This window comes from Kogia breviceps, chromosome 6, assembly GCF_026419965.1.
Source record: "Kogia breviceps isolate mKogBre1 chromosome 6, mKogBre1 haplotype 1, whole genome shotgun sequence".
NCBI lineage: Eukaryota > Metazoa > Chordata > Mammalia > Artiodactyla > Physeteridae > Kogia > Kogia breviceps.
Window position 1 is genome coordinate 21,929,873 of NC_081315.1, and position 18,301 is coordinate 21,948,173.

Consider the following 18,301-nt stretch of genomic DNA (forward strand, 5'->3'; position numbering starts at 1 on the left):
AAGAGCCAATATTATACTGCATGGAAAAAGGTTTGGATAATCTCCTTAAAAATAAAAATAAGAAAGATGACCTGTGAAATCACTCTTGTTAAAAACAAACATTTGAAATGATTATGATTGCTATCTGAGAATTATTTTAGCTAATGTATACATAGAAAATTCTAAAAATACATCTCAAATTTATGTACACAATAATTTTTAAATAGCAAGTTTATTTAAATGCATTTCTACTCAATATTAATGTAGGAAATATGAAAGAATTGTTTTTATAACTGTAAAGTAATTAAAGAATCTAGAGTTAATGTGAAACTAAATTAAGGTCAGATAAAATTAGTTGAGGAGTTGAAATTTAGCAAATATGGTCATATTTTCAAATCTTTTAATAGAAGTTCCAGTGGGAGGGTATTATCAAATGCTGGCTCCCCCAAAATACCCACCAAATAACCTGTTGACAAGGCAAAGCTGAGTTCATTGCTTATGGTAATAAGGGAGAAACCACCTTGATAGAATCCGTTCAAGTCTCGTGCCTATTTTTCAATTGGGTTGTTACCCTGCTGTTGAGTTTCGAAAATTTTCTATATATTCTGGACACGAATCCTTGTTGTATATGGAATTTACAAATATCTTTTCCTAGTCTGTGGCATCTTCTTAACCGTAACTTTTGCAACACAAAATGTTTTAATTTTGATGAAGTCCAACTTACTAACTTTTAAAAAATGGATCAAGTGTTTAGTGTCTAACAATTCTTCACCTAGTCCTGGGTCCTGAAGACAGTTTTCCTATATTTTCTTCTAAATGTTTTATAGTTTTATGTTTTATATTTAGACAGATGATCTATTTTGAAATAATGTTTGTATCAGGTGTGATGTTTAGGTTGAGATTCTTTTTTTAAATAGATTGATAGATATCTAGCAGATCCAATACACATTTGTTGAAGTCTTTCTCCATTGAATTGGGTATGCTCCTTTGTCAAATATCAGTGGGCCATATTTTTGTGGACCTATTTCTGGACTATTCTGTTCCATGGGTCTATATGTTTATCCCTTTGCCTCTGAAGACTCATCTTGATTACTGTAGCTTTATAGTAAGATTTAATATCAAGTAGTGTGATGATGCCTCCAATTTCATTCTTCTTTCTCAAAATCATTTTAGCTAATCTTTGCCTTTTTTTTTTTTTTTTTTTTTTTTTTTTTTTTTTTTGCGGTACGTGGGCCTCTCACCGCTGTGGCCTCTCCCGCTGCGAAGCATAGGCTCCGGACGCACCGGCCCAGCGGCCACGGCTCACGGCTCACGGCTCACGGGCCCAGCCGCTCCGCGGCACGCGGGATCCTCCCGGACCGGGGCACGAACCCATGACCCCTGCATCGGCAGGCGGACTCTCAACCACTGCGCCACCAGGGAAGCCCTGGTTTTTCTTAAAAATGTTAAATGTTAAAATCAGCTTGTCTGTATCCACCAAAGAAAATCCTGCTGGGATTTTGATTGGAATTATGTTAAATCCATTGATCAACTGGGGGGGGCATTCGCATATTTACTTTGTTGGACCTCCCAATCCATGATCATGATATGCCTATTTCTTTCATCAGCATTTTGAAGTTTTTAACATATAAAGTACATATTTTATTAGAATTATGTACATATAAACATATATATGGAATTTACAAATTTTTTTCCCTAGCACCTCATGCTCTTAACAGTAAATTTTGCAGCATGAAAGGTTTTAATTTTGATGAAGTCCAATTTATCAATACATTGTATGTCATGATATTCTTTCATTTTAATATTGGTAATTTATGTCTTCGGGTTTTCCTTGTTGGTCTTGTTAGAGATTTGTCAGTTTTATTGCTCTTTTGAAAGAACCAGCGTTTGGTTTCATTGATTTTCTCTACTGCTTTCACGTTTTTGATTTGTTGCTTTCTGCTCTTATAGTTATTATTTTCTCCCTCTGCTTGATTTGGGTTAATTCTGCTCTTCTTTTTCTAGTTTCTTAAGGTGGAAGCTGAGATTATTAACGTGAGATCTTTCTTCTCTTCTAAGATAAAGATTTCATGTTACAAATTTCTCTTTAAGTAGTGCTTTAGCTGCATCCCACAAATTTTGATACCTTGTATTTTCATTTTCATTCAGTTCAAAGTATTTTCTAATTTTCCTTGAGACTCCCTCTTTCACCATGGTTTATTCTAAAATGTGTTGTTTTTAAAAAGTGTTGTTTAATTTCCACGTATTTGTAGATGTTTCAGTTATCTTTCTGATATTAATTTCTATCTTGATTCCACTGTTGTCAGAGAATATAATTTTCACAATTTCAATTTCAATTTGTTAAGCTTTGTTTTATGATACATGTCTATTTTGGTGACTGTTCTAAGTGTATTTTAAAAGAATGTCTTTTCTACTGTTGTTGGATGTACTGTAGTGTTTTTTCAAATATCAGTTAAATCCAGATAGTAGATGGTATTGTTCAGTTCTTTTATCACCTTGCTGTTTTCTGCCTACTAGTTCTGCGGCTTAATGAGAGAGGAGTGCTAAAGTCTCCAACTATCATTGTAGACCCATCTATTTCTCCTTTCAGTTCTGTCATATTTTGTTTCATGTATTGTGAGGCTCTGTTGTTACATGCATGTACTTTCAGGACTGTTAAATGTTCCTTGGTGATTTGACCCTCTTAATCAGTATATAGTATCTTCCTTGATCCCTGGTCAATTTTTTTTTTTTTTTTTTTTTTTTTGCTCTGAAGTCTACTATGATATTAATGTAGCTACCACAAGCTATATAATAATCAAGCTACCTTTGATTAGTGTCTGCATGGTATATCTTTTTCGATATTTTACTTTTAACCTATCTATAGTATTATATTTGAACTGAGTATAGACAGCAATTAATTGCACAGTGTTATTCAATCCATTCTGATGAACTGTCTCTTAATTGGTGTATTGTGGCCATTTTATATTTGATGTAAATATTGACTTCTTTGGATTTATGTCTATCTTTTTTTTTTCATTTGTTCACTTTCTGTCCCTTTGTTTCTACTTTTCACTGCATTTTTGACCTCTCATTACTTCATTAGTAGGTGTGTCCATAAAAATTTAGGATATGGAAAGTTAAAAAATTGATGCACTAAAATTTGTAAACAAAATTTATGTAACTACATTAGACAGATAGTATTTTCCTAAAAATACAAAGTAAAGAAATACTCACAAGAATTTCTCCTGGGTTACACATCTTTACCTGAAAAATATCCCCCAAGAGCAAGTCTATGGGTTTATCTTGGTAGAACGTTAAAAAAAAATGTACGAAGTCAGTTAAGTCCTCAGATTTAAATAGCTTCCCTATGGAGAAAAAGTAAACAAATCCCAATAACCCTTGAGTGTTTATACTATGTATCATAACATAACCCTTATATAGAGTTGTTCATTCCATGAACATGGGAAAAGAGCACAAATTAGTAAAAATTAAATATATCCTATTCCTTACAAATAAAGTTTAAAGCATTAATGAAGTTGGAGGATAATGAAGTAAAATAATATATCTGCTTCAGTGTTAAGAACTACCACTTCTGGGGGGAAAAGTATGAAACAAGCTTAGAATAGTGAATACTCTTAGGAAATTAACTTTGATAACTCATGAGGATCAACTGTCTAAATCACATGTAAGATATATAAATTAAATGGAAAGTATAGGACTTGTACTCTTAATTTCACTTAATTTTTCAGAAACTGTGATTTGTAAACTGACTTAAGTAGACCTTTATCAATCTACCACATTTGTTACTTTTAATACTTAATTTTGATTAAAATACAGTATTATTTCAATATTTGAGCATTATTTTATAAGAATGTTATTTTTCTTTTGTAATTATGACTCTTAAAGATTTACTATATTTTAAAGTATGATTTCATTACATCCAATTATTTATTTCTAATACATTGCATCTTTAATTTTAAAATAAAGTTGAAGGTATAAGATGCAGGTAAATGTTCACTTTAAACAGTGTTAAGACACATTTAGCCATTTAATAAACATGATAGTAGGATGTAGGAATGTTTCAGTTTTTCACTGACTTGAGTCTATATGGGTCACCTGATCAAGTATATGGTTGTATTTGAATTTTTTGGCACCTATTTATACAGTAGCCAAAACAAGTGATTTAATGATAGAAACGGGTGATTTAATATTTGTGTTTTCCTTATCTGCTGTCAGCATTCGGAAAATTCTATTTAGCAAGCTCATGTTTTTGGAAAATACTAATAATGGAACTGTTATTATGGTAACAAAAAAATAAAGCCTTTGTAGATTTAAGCTTAAATAAGAATTCAGTATCACATATACAGTGCTCCTTGTTCAGTGTGCTCTTGTGATGATCAGAATGTGAATATTCTCTATCCTTCTGGTACCTGACTTTACTGAGAAAGACAAAAAAGAATTTAAAATTCTCAAAGTAATAAACCAACAAAATTATTACTTCTCCAAGCTCTTCAGCAGGTATTACTGTTACCTACAGTTTTTCTTCTTATTGTAACCAAAGCTGAGAAAAAAAACCTTCAGGGCCTTAAAACTGGATTCTACACCACTTTACAGAAAGTTTGGGAAAAAAGTGGTCAAGTAAGTGTATGAAGAACAGATGGATTTTACTAGCAATCAGAGAAATGCTTTATACTCCTCCCGTTGGCAAACAAAATTTTAATGGATAAAATCAAATGGTATCAAGCGTATTGGGAAGCAGGAACTCAGATGCACTGCCTATGCGGGTATAAACTGTACAGCCAACCTGCAAAGCAATCTGGCAGTACTTAAGAGACCCAGCTATGTTTGCCCTCAGTGATCCCATCCCAGGGGACATATATGTCACTCCATTTCTTTGTCGCAGCAGACAGCTGGAAGCAGCCAAGGTCCACCAATCTGGGAACGGGTAAGTCAAATGGATTATTATGTAGCACTTAGGCAGCAGTAAGAAAAATGAACTGAACGTAAAGCAACATATTGACAATTATAAAATCTAGTTTTGAAGACAAAAATGTAAGGCAGGAATAGGCTTATCACGTCACCATTTATGTAACTTTTAAACAGGTACAAACATGATAAACACCAAATATTTTACATGGTATGTGATATATATATACTCTGAATGAAATATACTGAGTGCAAAACCCATCATGGGAGTGGGAAGAAGTGGAGGTAGGGGTCGGGCTTTAAACAAAAGAATAAAGTAAGAGAGGGATCCTGCTTGAAACAATGACGACATGCAATATGAAATGAATTAGGTAACTTGGCTTGCTGCCATGAGGGTCAAATCAAAGAAGAAGGGCTACAAGAAAGAGAGGAACGAATGGAAGAAAGCAAAAGGGAAGTCTACAGAAGAATTATAGAAACAATCACATCATGGGCACAATTTTAGGAACTTTTCTGTGCTGGGTATATAATTCGTATGTTTTTATATTTTTTAAGCATGTCAGCTTCGGCATACTGGAAATTGAAAGGACTTCAGAGTACAATAGTTCTCTGTTAAAATTTCTTCCCCTACAACTTTAATTCTTTGAAGTTCAGTATTTTTCTATGCAAAATAGAGGGAAGTACATCTTAGTTACGGTGCTAACAAGTGTGCCAGACTCACAGCAGCTAGCATTAAGTGGTAGCTGCCTTATGTTTTTATAAAATGTGAATAGTCAATCTGTTTATTTATACTGTCACCTACAAAACAATTTGGTTTAAAAATACGTTTTCTGAAATTCAGATCCTTGAATCTGATTTTACTATTAAACTAATAGTATCTTTATAGAAATCATGCCATTCCTTTCCATTTAGTAACAGACTCTTTGATAAGTTCTTAAAAACTTTTCAGATTATTGTGTACTAAAAATCTTGATCCCACAAAATAGATCTATTGCTTACCTATAAATCCAAGTACAGAAAACTCAATATAAAACCAATTATTTGAAGTGATGTTATGTACAAAATCTGTGATTTTTGTAAGGTACATCTTGTTAGCTAAGATATCATCTTCTAGCTAAAAAAAAAAAAAAAAAAGGCATTAGTACCTTTGATGCTTCCATGGAACAAATTATATTAGCTTGAAAACTGAAAATACTTATAATAGAATAAACGGAAAACATGTTTTTATGAGGTAGTAGATTGATTTTTAGTTCAATTCATTGAGGGTATTTCCTGTTAGTCAATTTTCATTTTCTGATTCTGAGACCAGATATTATCAGTTTCTTTCCTAAATACTAAAAGGAACATTCAACCTAAATCCTCTTTGGAAGCATCTACTTATCTGAATCCATTTTCACTCTGACAACTACTTCAGTTTCTCGGTTAAGACTAATTGGCTTTTTGTTTAGGTGACAGGTCTCATGTTCTAGCGCCAGATAATTGTGTTTGGCAAAGAGATAACAAAAGGGAGCTGGCCCTCCCATCCCCAACAAGCTGGTTAGAAGGATGGTGCCAGTAAGCCTAGAAATAGTTCTCCATAAGAGGGGGAAAGGGGTCGAAAGGAAACTAGAATTTTCTTTTTAAGTTTAATACATATTACGTGGAATCTATAGATGAAGAGAACCTCCTAAATGATTCAGAAGATGTGCAAGTCCTCAGGCACAAGACCAGGGCACAAAACAGAACCCTGTTTTTCCAAAATGGGACGAGTACATTGGCTGGATCTCATATTTCTAGTATATTACCACTGACTAGGAATCAAAGGGATTTCGGTTTTTCCAGTAAAAGAGAAGAACTGGCTTCAGGCCTTTTTCTAATTCCCTCTCTCTATTCTCCAATGACATTCTGTAAACTCCTCACACAACTGAACACTGTCTCATATGGTGAGGTACATACTTACTGTTGAGAAATCTAAGTATATACCTCACTGTATATAGGAGGTACAGGAATTTAGGAGGTACAAATTATATATAATTGATTATTTCACAAACACAGTAAGGCAGGCACTGTAGAACTGTGTTACTCATAAAATGTGGCAATGTAGGGTAGCAGTGATGAGCATATACACTGTCTAGCGTAAGTGCTCAAAATATGTTTGTTTAATCTAATGTACCTGTGGGCAGAAAAATGTAAGCAGTAGAATTTCTGTTTTTTTCTAATTTGAGAATTTCTTTTCAGTTTGCTTCAGGTAACTATAATTTCCTCTGTTAATAGTGACCCAGCAAGAAGACTAATATAGAACCAATTTTAAGCTTCCTTTTGGCATTTTAATATAATGGATATTTTCTACTTTCTAAGTACAGAGTAAAGTGGAGGGATACAGTGAGGAAGGAAGGAATCGAAGGAAAGAAGAAGAATATAATACTTCCACTTTAAATTATGTATTTATAACAAGGGCTTACCTGTAAGTAATACATAGCTTTGGGTTGGGCATACAGCATCAAAAAACAAAAATCTAATACTTGTTTGATTCGCCAACTAGAGATAAGTAATAAAATCTGTTAATATTTTTCATTATTGTTTAGTTTTTATTTATAAGCACATTTTAGTAGTTAAAAACAAACTTTTTTTTACACTTTACTCACAGAAAGTACTATCTACATTAAGTGAAACAGAATACCTTATAAGTTATACTAAAAGGTTTCCCAATTGTATTCAGTGGACAGTGTCTGCCATTGCTAAACTAGGATAAGCATAACCTATTTATTTTATGTTTTGGTTAGTCAAATTATCATCTATATAATAAAGTTAATATTCTTCCTGATCTTAGGTCTTGTTCAAATAAAAGTATAAAGAACTGTCATTCTAATTTAATACTAAGCTAGCTACTAGGCCAGGTCCTGAAGATTCAGAGAGCAACATACAGTGCAGTTCTTGTCCTTCTGGGTCTCATAATCTAGCATGAAAGATAGAAACACCATAAAATTAGAGCAATCAGACAAGTGCTACATAAAGATATTGACCATGATGACTTATAATAAGACGGGGAGGGCAGAGCAGAAGGAAGTAGGGCACTCAGTGTAGAAGAGCAGTATTGCAAAGGCACAAATGTGTGAAGGGGCGCATCACCTCAGAGTTAGAGCACCAAGAGCTGATGGAAAGGAAGCTGAGGATGGTACGGCTGGCAGAAACCAGGTCACGAAGGGTCTTTTATGACTAGCAGCAAACTGTGGACTTGATCTCATTTGAAAAAGGATTCTTCTGGCTACAGTATGGAGAATGAACTGGAGGAGAGGCTAGGTTAGGATTAAGGAAAGCCAACAGACCTCTAATGGTCTGAACTAAGTCCAAGGCAGAGGACTGGGGATGAGAGGGATGATGTAGAGAGAGATTCTAAAAATGAAATGATGATGGAGACATAAAAGGCAGAAGGAAAAATGAGGATCTAGAATGTCTCCCAGCTTGACGACTCTAAAAATTGGGTAAAATGTAGGTCATTAATTAAAAGCAAAACAAAATCCTTCAAAGATTTCTAGATTCTGACATACCATTTATTAGTTTTTTAAAAAAGCCAGTGCCAATAAACTTACTGGGATAAGACCTTTTTCTGAAACTTGACATCTTCTGCCCTACTGAGTTTTTTTTTTTTTTTTTTTTTTTTTTTTGCGGTACGCGGGCCTCTCACCGCTGTGGCCTCTCCCGCTGCGGAGCACAGGCTCCGGACGCGCAGGCTCAGCGGCCACGGCTCATGGGCCCAGCCGCTCCACGGCATGTGGGATCTTCCCAGACCCGGGGACGAACCCGCGTCCCCTGCATCGGCAGGCGGACTCTCAACCACTGCGCCACCAGGGAAGCCCTGCCCTACTGAGTTTTGAGGAACCAAATTATTATACTTCTTGTAATACATACCACATTTATAACTGAACAATAGCAATCCTTTATATATGTACAGAGCTTTTAATTTTTCAGAATTCTTTCATAAATACTACCATATTTTATTTTCACAATGACTTTTCCATTTATGTAATGTGGATTTTATTATACACACTACAAAACTGAGGAAGCTAAAAAAGAAAAAAGGCTAAATTACCTGCCTAGGATGATCGGCAAACAGAAAAGCTGGGAGTAGAATCTAGGGGTGGCCAACAGGAACTGGCTCCCGGACACCACTGTGCTTGAAATACTAACCACTAGATGCTGATTCCAACATTTCATGAGATGGAGTTAGTTATTTAAGGATATTATTTTCTAATATATCATACCTCTCTAATTTTTCTGAGTCGTCAGTTGATTGCTTGGCATGTGATATGTTTGGATAAAAATAAGCAGGTATTGAAATGACTTCTAAGGACCCAGACATCAGTTGCCTTTTGAATCTATAAATAGAAGTGGAAGCTTATAACTGAATATTTGACTAATCAAAATAACATAAATACTTAAAAAGAATTTCCTTACGTATGTCCACATATTTTGATCTGAATGACTTCATGATATACCTGATTATCAACATCATAAAGCTAATACTTTTTAGCCAAAATATTTCTTTTATAAGTTAGTGACCCTTATAAAAGATTAACATGTACAATATAAAATTAATTTCCTCATAAAAATTATAGGTACTTTGACTTTTCCAAGTTTTCAATCAGATATGCACTCTGACAGATTGAAGTTAATGGACTAGTTAGCATAATACAGTAACTGCAAAAGAGCAAGAACATTAGAATATTTAAGTGTGACTCTTGTCCATAACTCTTTGGAGGAGTGTGTGTGTACACACACACACACACACACACACACACACACACACACACACATATATAAATTTTTTTTGGCCACACCTCAAAGCTTGTGGGATCCTAGTTCCCCAACCAGGGACCGAACCTGGGCCCTCTGCAGTGAAGGTACGGAGTCCCAACCACTATTCCCAAGGAGTATGTATATTTTTTAGACTCTTTATTTTAAAGAGTTAATATTTTAAAAGTTTTAGAAGTTAATATTTATAGACCAACAAGGACATCATTTAAATGCATAAAATATTGCTCACAAAAGCTATAATATAAATCTTGTACCATCAAGGTAAAGAATGAGAGACCAGGTACAGCATTTTAAATGGTTTTCCTTTAGAGAAAAATGACTTTAAACGAGATTTAAATTTAGGCTTTATATTATTTATTTATATGGAAACAGGACAGAGTTTATATGCAAGATTTCAATTATGGCATCTGTTACTCAGTTCACTGACAGGCAACAAAACATGCAATTGTGTTGTCTCCTTGTCTGCCAGTGACAAACAGTCCCACGTGACACTGAACAAAAATAAACAAGAGGGAATTGGCCAATAGATGAAAGTGCAGAAGGTGACAATGCTGGAACCGACTCTGGATGTGACTCGAAGACCGCTGACCCTGGGAACGTTGCCACCTCCCTCTCCAGAGATTCTAGACGTGCGGCCACAGGCGCTTAGTGAGGGTGGACTTACCTGATATAAATGAGGAAAATGGCCGTAAGAAAAAGGATGTCCCGCAGGATGTGATGCTGGCAAAGAACTTCGCATTAAAGGAACTCTCAGAGATGTTTCATGACATTGAAAATGCAAATGATAAAATGTAGGAGCCTGATCTAAACTCAGAAAGGAGTATGAAAATTTGCCAAAGCATTAAAAAAAAAATGTTTCCTCTGAATGTTAAGTTATAAGACAAGAAGAAGGCAAATACTGCTTAAACTACTCTTGATAACTTTTCTAAAAGAAATAAAATATTTTATTCTCAATAATTTCCATGTTTTATTTATTTTTTAATTGAAGTACAGTTGGTTTACAATATTATACTAGTTTCAAGTATACAACGTAGTGATTCAATATTTTTATAGATTATACTCCATTTAAAGTTATTACAAAATAATGGCTATATTGCCCTGTGCTGTACAATATATCCTTGTTGCTTATTTATTTTATACACAGTTGTCTGAGTCTCTATCTCGCCCCCCCCCTTCGTCTTCCCACTGTATCTGTGAATCTGTTTCTGTTTTGTTATCTGCATGTTTGTTTTTTTAGATTCCACATATAAGTGGTAACGTAGAGCATTTGTCTTTCTCTGACTTGCTTCACTAAGTGTAATATTCTCTAATCCAGCGGACCCCAACCTTTTTGGCACCAGGGACCGGTTTCGTGAAAGACAATTTTGCCATGGACGTGGGGGGATGGTTCAGGCGGTAATGGGAGTGATGGGAGCAGCAGATGAAGCTTCGCTTTCTCACCACTCACCTCCCGCTGTGCAGACAGGTTCCTATCAGGCCGCGGACCGGCACCAGTCCTCGGCCCTGGGGTTGGGAACCCCTGCTCTAATCCATCCATGTTATTGCAAATGGCAGAATTTCGTTCTTTTTTAAGGCTGAGTAATATTCCATTATATACATATATCTCACATCTTCTTCATCCATTCATCTGTTGATGGGCACTTAGGTTGCTTCCATATCTTGGCGATTGTAAATAATGCTGCAGTGAACACTGAGGTGCATGTATCTCTTCGAATTTGTGTTTTTGTTTTCTTTAGATGTATACCCAGCAGTGGAATTGCTGGATCATACACTAGTTCTATTTTTAGTTTTTTGAGGAACCTCCATACTGTTTTCCATAGTGGCTGCACCAACTTACATTCCCACCAATAGTGCACAAGGGGTCCCTTTTCTCCACACCCTCACCAACATTTATTATTTGTAGACTTTCTGATGATAGCCATTTTGACAGGTGTGAGGTGATATCTCATTGTGGTTCTGATTTGCATTATCTCTGATGATTAGCATTCTTTCATGTGCCTCCATGTTTTACATTACAGTGTACTAAGTGAATATTAGCTTTACTACATTTTTCATTTTTCTATACATTTATAGTTGACAGAGTATTAAATGTTCTATCGAATGTTTAAAGGTCATGAAACAACTGTTTGCAATTATGTAGTCATATCCACAGGAATTGTTTGTAAACCTCTGCCTTCTTTTTAACTGATTTTGTCAAGAATCCCTTATAAGGATACCAAACTAGTATAGATTGAAGTCATTTCAGGCTAATGTGTCTTCTCCAAACAGTGGGTTATTATTCAGAATAAAGCAACTGAGAGGAGAGCATGGAATACAAGAACACTTTAAGGATTCAAGCATAAGGGAACTTTTCTCCTGGGGAATCTTCTTTGGGGAGAACTAGACATCCATGGTGTTTTACTTAATCTTGCCCAACTCCGTCTCCTTTATACACATCAGCTATTTCAAGCCTTCAATACTGTTCTCAAGTTCATATACTGCCAATCAATCCCTCATTCTCAAGATATGATCTTTATCTCCTTCACAGAGAAGAGAGACCTTTAAGGAGGGAATTCTTTCATCTCACCTTCCTTCCCCAAACTACTTTTTTTCTACTCTTTCACCCATTCTCATCCCTTTTTCTCTTCAGTCTGAGTCCTGCCTGAATCTCCTTCCATGTGCACCTTGCATCCAATCCCCCATAGCCCTGGCTTTATCAGCTTCCTCCCTCTTCACCTGAACACACAGAAGATGCTCCCATCTCAAAACTCCCCAAACATGTCTCTCTTTGAGCTAGTGTGTTTTAACTTTTCTCCGCATCAGTTAAGCTCATTGAGAATAGTCTAATTCCTTCCATTTTTATTACGAAATTACCCAAAATACATGAAAGTAGAAATACGAGTCCCAAATCGCCTGATTTCAACAACCATTAATTTTTCACTTGTTCATCTATGCAGCCCACATTTTTTGCTGAAGTAATATTTTAAAACAAATCCTGGATGTTGTATTTCACCCTTAAATTCTTCATTGTGAAAATTTTAAAAGGACATTTATTTACATAATGACCTGACAGTATCACAACTCACAAAATTAAGAATAATTACTTAACATCACATAATACTCAGTTGATATTCACACGTCGCTAGTAGTCTAACTACAGGATTTAATGGTGGGGGCTGGGGGTAGGATGTTCAAAATGAGTATCCACTTAAGATCCTCTCATGTAATAGGTCATCTGATATATTTTTTTAAGCTTACTATCCAGACCAGTCACTTTAGTTTTTCTTTCTTTTTCCCTACGCAACTGTCTTTTTGAAAGAAGTGGGTCCGTTGTCCTAAAGAATGTCCCACATCTTGAGGATTCGTTCCAGATTGCTTCCTCTATTCACTGTATATACTTTAAAACTGGAGTTTAGCTTTAAAGGCTTGGTTCAACTTGATGAGACAAAATTTATATTTTAGGGCAGGACAAGAAAATTTAAGCATAAAATTGTCTCTGTCCCAACACTCCCTCACAGTGTACAATATGCATTTGCATCACACATTAACCAGACCTCCTCAGAGATGGGAATGCCAGCTGGTCCATAAAGATCCATTTTTTTCCCCTTTCTTCTGATGTCACTTCTCAAAAGATTAGCATTCTTTCCCAACTCTGTAAGGGGTTGTAGTGACTTACTGCTAACCTTGTATGTGCTTACCTGGACTATGTATCTTTGGTGAATTTTATGTAGAATATCAGTATGTCATTTTGATATACGATCCTTTGTCTCAAAAATGTATCTGACTGTGCCTTTGACTTCTACCGGGGGGAACAGTCCTCAGAGCTTCTGAGAGTCTGTCTCCAGGGTTATAATCCTCAATTTGGCTTGATTAAAATTCCTTTTTTTCTTAACCTGATTGTTAATTGAATTTTCGTTGACAGATTCAAGGTCGTTTTGTTTTATTTTGGAGGCTGGCGGGCAGCAACTCCCTACAGTTACATCTTGGTGTATTTCATGTGCATCACAACGGGAGTCAAACCACCTGACTCTACGTGGCAGTGATACTCAGACTGGTCAGAGGTTCAGGTGGGGGAACTCAATCCCTTTTTGCTAATTACCCGTCTGCTCTCAGCCCACATTCTTGCATTTCTGCTGTGCCGTGTATTACAGGGCAGGGGTCTGCAGGCCCCTTGCTAGCTCCTTCAGGTAGGCCCTCCTGGCAGTAAGTAACAAGAGATTGGAAAGCAGTAGAAAAGGCGGACATTCTCCCTGAGGTCGGTTTCTGGTGAAGTCTCTCCCACAGCGGCATGGAGCACAGTGACAGCACTGTAGGAGCGACACAGTCCATGGGGGCACCAGCTCTGTTGGAGGCTGCCCGGCTAGAACCTTCTGTCCCGGCACTGACCGCAGTGCAGCAGACCGTGCACCCAACCTCAGACCTCGGGGTACAGTCTCATCTCCCTTTATGCTTCTCCTGTTTCCTTTCTTCTCTCAGCTCTTGTAAACTTTTTTGGCCAATTTTTTGGATTAAATTTTCTCTATTCCCTCTCAACTACCAAGAGTATCCTGCTTGGATGCTGACTGGTACACCTTCCTTGCAAAGCTCCCCATCCACCTGTCACTTCATGATATGTCTGAATCAGTTACTTTTCAAAATGGTGATCTTCTAATTCTATTTATTCTATAGTCACTGGCTGGAATTCTTTTGACTAGAATAACTTTGCTTCACCTGCTAGAGCTATTTGGTGAGGAAAAACAAAACAAAGCAAAACACTGCTGGCTGAAGCAAACAAGCCTGTTAGCCAGATTCAGCTTGAAGGCCGTGTGTGCAACCCAAGCCTGTAGCACAAATAGCACACATCCTGGGCTTCCCTGGTGGTGCAGTGGTTAAGAATCTGCCTCCCCAAAACACAAAAAGAATCCACCTGCCAATGCAGGGGACACAGGTTCAAGCCCTAGTCCAGAAAGATCCCACATGCCGCGGAGCAACTAAGCCCATACGCCACAACTACTGAGCCTGCGCTCTAGAGCCCACGAGCCACAACTACTAAGCCTGCGCGCCACAACTACTGAGCCCGCACACCTAGAGCCCGTGCTCTGCAACAAGAGAAGCCACTGCAAGGAGAAGCCCACGCACCATAACGAAGAGTAGCCCCTGCTCACCACAACCACAGAAAGCCCACGCGCAGCAACAAAGACCCAATGCAGCCAAAACTAAATAAATAAAATAAATTTATTTTTTAAAAAAGCACATATCGGGTTTCCCTGGTGGCGCAGTGGTTGAGAATCCACCTGCCGATGCAGGGGACATGAGTTCGTGCCCCGGTCCGGGAAGATCCCATATGCCGCAGAGCGGCTGGGCCCGTGAGCCGTGGCCGCTGAGCCTGCGCGTCCAGAGCCTGTGCTCCGCAACGGGAGAGGCCACAACAGTGAGAGGCCCGCAAACCACAAAAACAAACAAACAAACAAACAAACAAAAGCACATATCTTTAGCATCATATGTAAGGCCTTTCATGATCTCATCATGACCTGCCTTATCTCCCACCAATCTTTCCTCAATTCCAAACACCTACTACATTCAGGATATACTTATATTTCCCATAAAGTAGCATGCTCCTTTCTGGCCCTTCTGCCTTCTTAAGCAATTCTATTTGCCAGGCATTCCCTCCTCCTTCTATCTGCCCGAAGCATGTCTACTTACACGTGGACTCAGTTCAGTTATCATCTTCTCAGGAAAGTCCTTGGTATCTGCAGGTAAAGTGAAATACTTCCTCCTCTATATGTTCTCACAATGGGAGAACATATAGGCCTTCACACATGGGCCGTCCCCATGCCACTATAACACTAGCTTCCTGGCTGTGATTTGCTTTTTACCAGTTGTATCGCCCACTTAAACATAAGGATTTGGGAGGCTGGGTCCATTCCACAGCATCTTGCTTGATTAATAACTTCATATTGATTCATCGGCATGTGCTTGCATCTCCTGGGCTGCATAAAGCAGGAGGTTGTAAGCAGAAGCAGTGAAAGTAACCTCATACAGTAAGAAATGCAAGAATGTTTAAAAATTAATCTAGTAGGTTTCTCTCAGAGGCCATGGATTTCATGGGGAATAGCTATTATAACAATAATAACATGACAAATATGGATTTTAATAGGTACAAAATTAGGGAGAAATTATAAGCTACACTTCATCACAGCCTCGATAGAACTGCAGGGTTTTTTCTGCACAGTTATACTTATTAAAAAGAATATGATCACTAATAAAATCATGTAATTGGACAGAATAAAACAGGATAGAAAAATGAAAGAACAGTTATTTTTAAATTTATCACAAAGTACTTACTTTTTTGTAATCATGTCAACCACAGATTTTAAATAATCTTCGTTACTCTAAAAATGAGAGAAATATTTTACTGAATCTAAGCATGACTCATAGTTCTACTAATACGTGCTAATCTAGTTTATGTGTGGAATGTCACTATGTCTTAATAATTTCTAGCATTTTTACTTTCTATGAAAGGATTTAAAATATCCATGCGTCTAAAAGATCTGACCAGAATACTGAAAATACTTTATTTTCTCTTTGTCACAATATGAAATATCACTACACATTATTTACACTTAAAAATTAATATATATTGGGCTTCCCTGGTGGCGCAGTGGTTGAGAATCCGCCTGCCAATGCAGGGGACATGGGTTCGAGCCCCGGTCTGGGAGGATCCCACATGCCGCAGAGCAACTGGGCCCGTGAGGCACAACTACTGAGCCTGCGCGTCTGGAGCCTGTGCTCCGCAACAAGAGAGGCCACAGCAGTGAGAGGCCTGCGCACCGCGATGAAGAGTGGCTCCCTCTTGCCGCAACTAGAGAAAGCCCTCGCACAGAAACGAAGACCCAACACAGCAAAAATTAATTAATTAATTAATAAACTCCTACCCCCAACATCTTCTTTAAAAAAAAAAAAATTAGTATATAAAACTTATGTATCTAAAATAGTTTTGTCCTAAAAATAGGATGGCTTATTTCAAAGAACTGCTCTTTTTTGAAAGTGTCTTCATTTCATGAGTATTATATAACAGCAAGCTTACTTCACAATTATACCACATTTTCCCAGGCAGTATTTCTCGGCTTGATTCCCCAATTTTCTTCCATCAACAAACTTTGTATATCTACTCTGCTAGATTAGATGACAGACTCATTTGTAAGTAGCTTTTGGTGGCTTATACTTTCAGGTAATATTTTTTTTTACATAATCTATGGCATTTACAAGATGCAGCCTCAGGGCCCACAAGAATTCCCAGTACAAAATTCTGAAAATATTTTGAATACTTATAGTTCTATTGTCAACTCTGAGTAGTCTGAAAGGCAATTTTGAATGTATATAGTTAGACTGCTTGTTTAAAAATATCAGCCATGATGCAGACAACTCTATTATAGTACTTAAGTTTCTTCAGAGAGCCAAACATGGAATCACCAGCTATTTCTGAAACATATTTTAGAAGCACTAAACACTAAGCACACTGAAACATATTTTAAACATAGTACTGTAATATGCAACACACGGTAATGTCATAAAACATTTTGGAGATTATGTATATGCTTCCAATATGAAGAAAATAAACTTGGAGAGAATGTTTAACCTCTTATTTCTATTTTCCTATTAATTCTTCTATCGCTTGCTTTATTTAGAGTTTTTCTGCATTCTAAGACATGTTTTTTATAGAAAACTCAAACAACAGAGAAAAAATTTTATAGGACAGCAAAGATCCCTTTAACTCCCAATATCAAGAGACAACCATTATTTATATTTTGGAGACCATCATTCTAAGGCTTGCCCACTCTCTTTTTTTCTTTATATATTCTATCATCTGTCTATTTTTTCCTCTTTCTTTCCTTCCTTCCTTCCTTTTTTCTATCACATTTTCCATAGATAACATAATGTTAAACATGATACTTCACAACTTTTTTCAGTCAACAGTATGATATGGACATCGTCCTGTATCAGTGAATGTGGATATTCATTCTCCTTTCAGTGGTTACAGATTATTGCAATGTAGACGTACGTACTTAGTCTCTTATTGATAGTCTTTTGGTTGTTTCTAATATTACGCTATTATAAAACAACAGTGCACTGAACAGCTTTGAACTTACCACTTATTGAACACTTAGTATGTGTCATGCATCATACTGAACACTTAGTATGTGTCACTGTAAATACTCTAACTATATTAGCTAATTTAATGGCCAAAACAACCCTATACTATAGGCAACATCATCATTATTTTACAAATAAGGAAAGTGAAGCATAGAGAAGTTAAGTAACTTGATCAAACTTACAAGCCAGGAAGTGGAAGAGCTGGCCTTTGAACCTTGGCAGTTTAGATCCAGAGTCTGTGTTCTCTGTACTATACTGTCATATTTTCATTATTTTTAAATTCTGACCTGATTATCTCTTTAGGATAACTCCCAAGAATTGAGATTTCTGATTCAAAGGATATGCGCATTTAAAATCTGACACATTTTGCCAAATTCCCCTCTGAAAGGTCTTACGGTGTTAATATTTATACCATACTTTATAGTTTTACGTGGTATTAGAGGCAAGACAGAAAACTTTGGGACCATTAGAGAGACACAGATTTGAATCTGCTCTATTAATTACTGGG

General features: G+C 36.7%; 1 protein-coding gene across 1 annotated transcript in view; it reads right to left on the bottom strand.

Moving 5' to 3' along the window:
* Positions 1-18,301, bottom strand: part of MGAT4D (MGAT4 family member D) — a 51,848-nt gene that overhangs the window by 11,523 nt on the left and 22,024 nt on the right. Inside the window, exons 5-8 of the mRNA XM_067036905.1 lie at positions 15,985-16,031; positions 7,329-7,404; positions 5,887-6,001; positions 3,196-3,326 (exon numbers count right to left, since the gene is read on the bottom strand). Of these exons, the coding sequence (XP_066893006.1) occupies positions 3,196-3,326; positions 5,887-6,001; positions 7,329-7,404; positions 15,985-16,031 (369 nt within the window). The remainder of the gene's footprint in view (positions 1-3,195; positions 3,327-5,886; positions 6,002-7,328; positions 7,405-15,984; positions 16,032-18,301) is intronic.